The sequence below is a fragment of the Parus major genome, chromosome 15, assembly GCF_001522545.3.
Source record: "Parus major isolate Abel chromosome 15, Parus_major1.1, whole genome shotgun sequence".
NCBI classification, from domain to species: Eukaryota; Metazoa; Chordata; class Aves; order Passeriformes; family Paridae; genus Parus; species Parus major.
Window position 1 is genome coordinate 11,273,462 of NC_031784.1, and position 8,875 is coordinate 11,282,336.

At 42.2% G+C, this 8,875-nt stretch overlaps 1 protein-coding gene across 2 annotated transcripts; it reads right to left on the reverse strand.

Annotated features, from left to right (window-relative positions):
* Window positions 1–5: 5 nt before the first annotated feature.
* Window positions 6–8,243, reverse strand: GUCD1 (guanylyl cyclase domain containing 1). 2 transcript variants are annotated; one of them, XM_033518046.1, is made up of 6 exons: window positions 7,443–7,546; window positions 6,721–6,837; window positions 5,817–5,982; window positions 5,002–5,093; window positions 3,173–3,414; window positions 9–2,719 (listed from the first exon to the last, which is right to left on the reverse strand). In XM_033518046.1, the coding sequence occupies exons 3-6, from the start codon at window positions 5,886–5,888 to the stop codon at window positions 2,628–2,630; spliced, it is 498 nt and encodes a 165-aa protein (XP_033373937.1). In that variant the 5' UTR covers window positions 5,889–5,982; window positions 6,721–6,837; window positions 7,443–7,546; the 3' UTR covers window positions 9–2,627. The 2 variants fall into 2 exon arrangements, with proteins under 2 accessions (XP_018863912.1, XP_033373937.1); XM_019008367.2 differs by lacking the exon at window positions 6,721–6,837 and having other exon boundaries at window positions 6–2,719; window positions 7,443–8,243.
* Between the last annotated feature and the right edge of the window lie 632 nt (window positions 8,244–8,875).

The window sequence follows — 8,875 nt, forward strand, 5'->3', positions numbered from 1 at the left end:
CATGGTTATTTGTGAGTTTAACCTTTATTGAGAATGGCTTAATTACAAATAAAAATATATTTATGTATAAAATCCCTGCATGTAAAATCCCCTTCCTTTGCTATTGACATCCTGACAAAAACAAAGCAACAGAACATTTTCAGAGTGAGTGTTTTGATAGACAATCCTGTAATAGGAAACAAAGTTTCAGAAAATGCAGATGGTCTGGATGCTTGTGCAGTGAGCTGCTTTTTCAGCTGAATTTGTGTCATACACTCAGTCTTTTCACTCGGCTTTTGCTTCTTCCTTGTGTTTTCATCTCTTATCTTCCTTTTAGCAGCTGTCAAGATCCTGTTGTAATAGTGGACCTCTCCTTTTGTCTGCACTAGCTTAGACAGCTTTGTTTATCTTTCACTTTTGTTGAAGCATTTAAACCCTGGGTACCAAACACTTACCAGTCAATATTGTGACACCTGTGTGTGCACTTCAGAACACCATGCTTGCCCTTAAGTTCATGTTTTCTATATGCCCAGGCTTCACTTTTGGTAACGGAAACAGTAAGATGCTGAATGTCAATTATAAGCCTTTGTAAGAATTGTTTTTATTCAACTAATCAAGCCTGCTCTAAGATAAATCCTTTGGCAGTTTAATGGTATTGAATGAACTACCTACCTGAAAATGCATGGGTTAAGGAAGTACTCTAACAGCCTGTAGCTTCCATACCTGTTAATTATTAACTGAGCTAATACACTCTCTCTACATCAAACATCACAATTTTGGCCCTGGACACAAAAATTCCCAGATCAGGAGTCTTCTGGTTACTTACTTTGGAGGAGTTGAAAGGCATTATCTACACCAGGTTTTGTACCTTTCTTCTGGAAGGATTCTGCTGGTGGCACTGATGTACTGGTTCTACACAAATCACATCCTACCTGCTCCTCATCAGTGCCAGAATGTATTTAAACTTCACTAATGATAAGCAAAATCTGACACACAGAATTTCATGTCACGCACTTTTGTTCGGAATTTTTTAAAGGCTACTGCATTTTAGGTGTCTGTTACTATTTTCTGCCTTTGTACAAAGGAGCACTCTTGATTTTACTAAGTACTTAGTCAACACTGTATAGTTTTCAGTTAGTGATAACTGATAACAGAAAATGTTTATCTTGGTAAAAAAACCTTCTATGCTGGCAGTCAATTCCTATTTATTATATCCACTGGTTATCCATAACGATATCCTTTTACTGTGATTCCACACAGTTCCAGAACTTGAACAGTTCTTTTCCTAAAACCATGCCAGAGATGTGGGATCTCTGTCTTAAGTGCAAATTTTCCTATTCTACATCAGTGCTGATTTTCCTACCCACTTTCATATAGGCAGGACTGAAGATTGAGACTGACAGGAAATTAGGATAGATGAAGCTGAAGCAAGTGGCTTTTTCTTACACTTCAGAGTGCTCCTCAGGTAACAGAGGAAAGGTCTATGAATGGGCTGCCATTTCACTTAGTGTCTCAACACAGCAGCAGCTTAATCCAAATGCAGCTGTAGTATAAGAGCTAAAAAATCCACATTCCTGCCTTCTTACTTGTAGCAGGTATGCTTTTATTTCCTCTTTTCTGAATTGATTTTAGCTCTTCTTAGAAGGTCACTAAACTAATACCAACAGCAAAATTTGGCTTGAATTATGATTCAGCATTTTAGGCACAATGCAGTAGATGCTGTCAGATATTTACACTTTACACACAAAATATATACCATTAGTGTGGATGATGATTTTCTGCATTTCCTTAATAAGTTTAAATATTTAGAACATTCATATTTAGAACAGATTCTGCAGAAACTGGCACATGTGGGTGGCATAACATTTCAGAGCTTTTTTGCAAAGAGCAATAAGCACTTCCAAGTGCAAATAAAATCTTTCCACTTAAAGTTTTGGAGCAATCTGGAGCTCTGAGCAGTCATCCAAGAGGATTTAGCCAAAAGAGATTGAGTTTGTAGTGCAAGGGAGCAATTCCAATATTGCAGTTGCATAAATGCTAAATGTCTGTGAATCTGGTACATGGGAAGTTTCCTACATCGCAGACAATACTGATGAGCCAGCAGGCATATTTTATTATTTAAAAGTATTTTAAGTTAATATTTTTTCCATTTATAATACTCTGCTGAACTTCAAATCCATAGATTTTGGATGAAGAGCAGCCCTTGATGCTTTGACAGAGATAGAAACAAATATTTTCTTTTTGTTTGTTTGTTTACCTAAACCTATGCAAATATTACCAGGTATTAAAGTTCATAAATTTGGTGCTTTTTTCTTATGTGTTTAATTTGAAAATAAGCTGAAAGTGAACAGGCTCTGGGCCTGTATTTTAGAACTGCTGTCAAATGTGCAATGTTGAAAATTACGGGAAAAAAACCACCAAAAAAAACCAGAGACAGACATTGCAAAATCAGATACATCATCAGAAAAAAAGCAAAAAAAAAAGGTAAAGACAGCATTGAACTACAGTCCTGTGAATGTCTATAAAGCCTCCCTTGTTGAAGGTTCCACTGCAGTTCAGGAGTGAGGTGTGTGCAGGGGAGTCCTGAGACGAGCAGCCAGCTGCCGTGCAGGCTGTGCAGGAAGGAGCAGGAGTGTGCTCTGTGGATGTCAGCTGTCTGTGTAGATGAACAGAATATCTTCATCAGTGCCATAACTTGTCCTGGCTTCCTCAAAGTTACTGATGCTGGTGCAGCATGTTCCTGGGAAGGAGGAACAAAATGTTACAAAAAATTCAGGAGTTGCCAGTGAAAGGTTCTTACACTGGACGTAACAGCATCCACAAACCAAACTAGTATAGAGACTACACCCAGCAGCTTAGGCTACATTTCACTTGGGTAGATTTTTTCACCTTAAAGAGCCCACTGAAGTAATGCTGCAAATAGATACCAAAATGGCCCTTCTGTTATATTCTGCACGTAGACATTTCAGCATTTCTCACTAACCCATCTGAAAGCCATTTGCTGGAATGCCTATCTGAATGCTTCAACTAAATCACACCACAAAATGCAGCAGTGATGTGATTCATGGCAAAACCCCTTCTGACAAATTGGGTAGTGATGCTTGAAATGCCTGTGCACTGAGGGGAGGTCCAGCTGTGTCAGACTCATTAGCAATGAGTCTGCGAATCCATCCAAAAGGGACAGGCTACTCACGGTCAGCATAGGCAGGGTTGTTGTAGTAGATACTCCCTGAGGCTTTGTTGTAGCCACATAACACAATGAAATGGCCCTGGTAGTCAGGGCTCCTGCAGAAACACTTCTGTCCAATGGGAAGGAAGCAGCAGTATTTGACAGGACTTGAGCAAAGATCACACAGTAGCAGGACCGCGTTCACAAGGACAATGGCTACGTGACCCTGGGACAGGTGGTTCTGGATGTCTTGAACGGTTACTGTGCTGCAAGGAAAGGAACAGACATGCTTATTGAAAGAGGCAGGTGTAAAGGAAATGTGTGATGGTGGACAGTCCAGCTGGCATTTCTATAGATAGACTATATTCTAGAGATACACATTTCTATAGATACACTTCCATATCACAGGTACAGCTCTTTGTTGTTACACCCTGCAGGCTTTTCTATGGACAAAGCCTGACAGAACCTGTAGCATTCAAGGCCTTTTCATTTCACTGCTGCTACAGTGCAGAGCAACAGCTCTGGGTTCTGCAGTAACACATTCTGAGATGACACCAGATGCCCCAGAGAAGAGAATTAAAGGAGCTGGCAACTCACTTAGTAACTTGAGGGACTTCTGTGGTAGGAAAATTGAAAGTGTTCTCTCTTGCTGTTTGAAAAGCTTATCTCTGAAACACCAAATCTTTATCAACTGAGTGGTTAAATATTGTGTAACCGCTAACCAAATTAAGATGTGCCCAAATTTGCCTGTGTCACACAGGCTGTGTTTCTCCCAGCCCAAGTTTTGAATGGCCTGATACTCTTGAGGCTTTATTTCCACAGAGAATACGTATCCACCAAACACCACCTATAACCTCATCTGTTAAAAGCTGTCCTTCACTGTGGCAGATGGCATGTTCCATATGCGTGAGAAACTCATCACTTGGATCTGTTCCAGATGTCTGTGCTGTGTGCACTACCTGACTGAACTCATGTGCTTTTTATTTAATCTTTCCCAGTGTCACTTCCCCACTCTGATGCCCCAGCCTCAGAACTGCACAGGCAGATATGCCCTCTGTCCCTGCCTTGATCAAGGCCACAGTCTTAAGAATGTAAAAGCAAGAGGGACTGAGTGTCCCTTTTGTCCTGTCACAGCTGTAGTTAAAGTGTCTCCATACATATTCGAAAGGGCACTTGATTCTGCTAAATATAAGTTACACTTCAGCATTCAAATGCTATATGGCTGCCCCATATCCTCTCTTCTTGGCTTACCCCATATCATTTACCCCACTTTGACAACAGGGATCCAAACCCAGCTTCCCTATAAAAAGGGACACAGCTCAAGTTGGATGCTTAGTCATTCCCCAATAGAATTTCACTGCTGATTATGAAAATTCTGTAGTTTTTCCATTTTTGGGTTTGCAGTTCTTTCATGGAGTCCCCTTGGCAAAAGTTCCTATGCTAACTTGTACTTTGCATGTTTGTCTGGGAACAGAGATCCATGTTTGCATAGCTTTGGGAACAATGAGTTCTGTACCCATACAGCATTCTCTTTAATTCCGACAATGGCCAATTACAGTGCTGTAGGCACTCCCTACTGCCTAAGTGTAATGGATAACCAAATTCAAAACACAGTCAGCTGTTAGCAGCATTTTCCTATCACTTATTGTGCATCATGGCTAATTTTTCTTCAAATTTCATTATTAGCTCTTGATGTGCACTGTTTTTTTTGAGACAGAAAAAGTAGAAAGACACTAGTTGGCAAAAAATGGCTTAGGGCTTGATTTTGTTCTGTTTCAGCAGTTTAGCTTGGTGCCTCCAAGAAAAGCAGGGGCCCACAGAATCTCCAAAGAGAAAGAAAACAGTAAGCTTACCATTTCTCCACCAGCACCTTGCAGTCTTTGGCTTGTGCAAAGAGCTGATTCACTCGATTCTCTTCTGTGTCAAAGTGCTTCCTGTAAAATGACTGGGGAAATAACAGAAGTTCTGAACTGGAATGGTGTTTACCTTGGGTAATCCACCACTTAGTCTGCTAGCAAGGGCCAGCATAATTTGGAGAACTGGCTACGGGATAAAAGATCTCTCCCTTAGTTCACTGGAAACAGGACAATTTGCTCTGAATCACAAATTAAATGGCTCCTGGTCAGTTACTGTTGCAGTTTCTATCCAGCGGCTGTTCAGCTGCCTACATGAGAGAAGCCGGTCTGGTTTCCCAGGGGAAACTGGGCAGGAGCTTGCAATAGTCACGGCTGCTACAGGCCCTCCTTGGCCCCTTGTGGGCAGTCCTGGAGAGGCCAAGCTCTCAGTGGATGGGAGGCTGAGTTCCCCTCTCACCTCTAGAGGTGGATCTTCCAGGTCAAGGCTGAGGCACGGTGGTGGGGAAAGTGTGGAAGCTAAACACTGCTGCTGCCCAGGCTGTACCTGTTCTGTAGATAAATACAGGGCTTCAGTCTCCAAGGCTGTCAAATAGGTTGGAACCTTTCATGAACACTACATGCAAACTTTTTAAAAATTCAAAAGATGGAATCAATATGTGGGATCATACTGCCTTTGGAACAGACTTGTGCCAATTTTGGCAGTAGGTTGAATTAACCGTGGCTGACTGTCAGTAACACAGCAGAGTTTTTGTAGCATGATACTTGAGGCATTTAAAGCTGCCTGCTCTCCCCCTGTGGGTGAGAATACTGACCTGATTTTTGTAGCCCTTGTCCACTCCAAGTGTCTGGGTGCAAAATTTATGCCTAACTCCGAAGTGCCGCATTAGGTAGGCCAGGTCAATAGTCCAGATACTCTTTGTTAACTGGAGTTCCTGGATGGCTTTCTGAAATTCATCATTGTCCAAATGATTCAGGTACCTATGGTATAGGAAAGGTAGGGGAAGGGAAGCACAGATTTTAGGAGAAGGAAAATGTGTGCTGTAGCCCAAGCCTCTCTACATCACAGCACATAAAAACTGAAACAGTGGGCTTGGCTAAGAAATAACCAAAATAAAAAAAACCAAACCAACCCACAAAGAAAACAGAAATTTAAGGGAAGGGAGTAGGGAATGTTTAACTGGATTTATTGCTGACTTTTTAAAATTGGAGATGTGTGGTTCCTTGACTATTTTAGAGTGCTACAAGTGTACAGGTGCTGTACCAGAGGCAAGCTGGTATAGAACTCTGTCCTGAAGGGTTTACAGTGTAATGTACAAGTGTATTAGAGCCAACACAGAAAGAAGAGTCAAAGACTAAAACTTCCTTCACACAATAGATGGATTTCAAAAGGAGGAGCCATAAAGGAATTCAGTAAATATTCAAAGGAAGCTTGTCTTAGGCACTGATGACATAAAAGGAAGAAAGAGGGAGATGAAGTCAGGAGGAAGCTTGGGACAGGTTGCAAAGGGGTGGGGTGAGGTAGTTACAGGGAGTTCTGAAAGTAAGAAAACAAATGGAATGATGAAAAATAAACAGGGACTGGAATTGAGGATGCAGGGCAAACAAGGTCAGATCAGCAGGGTGAGAAGATTAATCTTGGAAGCTGAGTTTTGGGCAGACTGGAGTGGCAAACAGGTAAAGGGAATAGAGGTTACAGTAGTCAAGATGGGAAATTACCAGCACACGGACTAACGTCTTGGCAGAAGGGATGGAGAGAAATGAAAATCTTCTGCTTCATATCTACTAAGTGGACATCTAAATAGGTATTTCTCCTGCACCTAAGCTCATGTTCCTCTGTGGAAGGAAAGAGGAGTTCAGCAGGACAGCTACTAGTTCAAAAAAAGGTAAAACTAAAAATAAACAAAAACAACAACAAAAAAACACCCCAAAGGGCAACACTATTTTGAAGCTGAAACTACTCCTGGAACACAAACACTCATCCCACAGGTTGGAGCTCAGCAGGACAGAGGTGGTACAGGTACAGCACACACTCATAAACTGGGACACACCTACCCATCACTTGAATACACAGAAAGGATTCAGGTAAGTCACAGCTAACTATCAGTTCTGAATTGCAACAAATGAAAGAGGCAACACTTTCTATGAGCTTATGCATACCAGCCTGCAAAGTTCATAGAGCTGATTAGGTATTCTGCATCTATCTAATTAGTCAATTATTCAAAAGGGTCCAAAGTTCACTGCAGTTTATATTTTCCCTTGCTCCTGCTGGAGAGCTGGGCCAGGCCCAAGCAGCAGTCACTGCCCAAGGGTATCTCAAAAACTGTTACTCTCCTAAGACTGAACTCATGGCTGCTTCAACACACCTCTTCTCCCTGGGATTTGCTTCCTGCTACCCCTCCCCATGGAATGGGATTTCCCACTCTAAGAGAGCCACTTACTGAAGCACCATCCTGGAGCAGGCCAGCCCGCAGTCCCAGTGGTACAGCTGCTGAATCACTGGCACTTTCAGCTGGATGCAGTCAACTGTGTGAGCAGAACACAATGTCAAACCACACAGGAATGTTTTTCCATGCCATTAAAAGTCACCCTGTCCTCAGCACTACAGCCATGGAAACTTAGGAACGTGGTATTTGCAGGTGGATTTTTTTTCTTTCTTAGGGGAACAGGTAAGCATCTGGTTTAATCTCATACTCCTTTATTGTTCCATACCTAAGGGGCTTTCCATTCCCTTTTCCCTTGGAAGTTACTTTTTTTATCATTGGAAGGGGTTTTTTTGTTGTTTTTTGTTTGTGTTTTTTCTGTTGGGATGATGTACCCACCACCCCTCAACTGAAGCTCTTGGATGACAGCAGGTAAGACACAAGTATTCATCTTTTCTCTTGTAGTCTAACTGTACTTCTGTGCTACAAGAGGAGTTAAACCAAACTCGGAAAAAACATACCAAGATCTCTGGGCAGGAATCTCTTAGAAGCCCCACAGATTTAAGCCTTTTCTATAGATGTGTTCTGTTTTTTTTCTCACAGATGATTAATAGAATTTAAACAAAACTCACAACTTAAAACTCACAAGTGGCACCAGTTATCCTTTTGTATTAATTCCATCAAAACCTCAGCAGAGAGGGCAAATTAATAATCTCTGCCAAAAAGTCCCAAAATACAAGCTCCATCATCTGCCTCAGTTTTTTATTTTTACTGAGCTGGCAATGTAGTGGTTTCAGTTTCAGGAGCACCCTCAGCACTAGCAGGACTTGAAGAGCTGTGCCTGTCATTGCTACTTCAGCACTGACCAAGCTGAGTTAACCACAAAGGGCTTTTCTCAGTAACCTTTGATCTAGAAAAGGCATTTGAAAAGTTTTGTTACAAGGTCCTCAACATTTTATGATGGGAATAAAAATAAATTTGACATCACGATGATTCATTTAATTTTGGTGTATTATTTATAGAACTTTTCAGATAATGTTGTTATATTTTTCCTAGTTGTGCCCCTGTTTAATCTGTTTTTTTCTTGGCATGGTATGAATCTGTCCCCTTTTTGTAAACAGCCCGGGCCTCGACCAAGTCCCACAGTAACCAAGAGGTACATGTTTTCTACGTGAAAGCTTCAGAGAGCAAGTTTTCTTGGCCGTCCAGCTTCCAGTCACCTGTTTCCCAACACACCTAGAGCTCTTCAGCGACGGCTGTCCCGATCCCAGCCCGTCCCTGCCGTGCCTGTAAATCACCCTGCGAACCGCTCTGCGCTCTGCCAGCTCCCCGCGGCCGCGACCTTACCGACGGAGCCGGTAATTCCACATCGCTGCTGCGGGCGAAACCCGCAGCACCGCGGCTCGGCAGCACCGGGAGGCCGCCGGCAGCTCCGGCGGGGCCCGCAGGAG

Bases quoted from the DNA above. Each gene is read 5' to 3' on its own strand.
- GUCD1 (XM_019008367.2), bottom strand. The intron at 5,094-5,816 runs GTCAGTATTCTC...TTATTTCCCCAG, and splicing joins ACAAGGGCTACAAAAATCAG to TCATTTTACAGGAAGCACTT. The intron at 3,415-5,001 runs GTAAGCTTACTG...CTTTCCTTGCAG, and splicing joins AAGGTGCTGGTGGAGAAATG to CACAGTAACCGTTCAAGACA.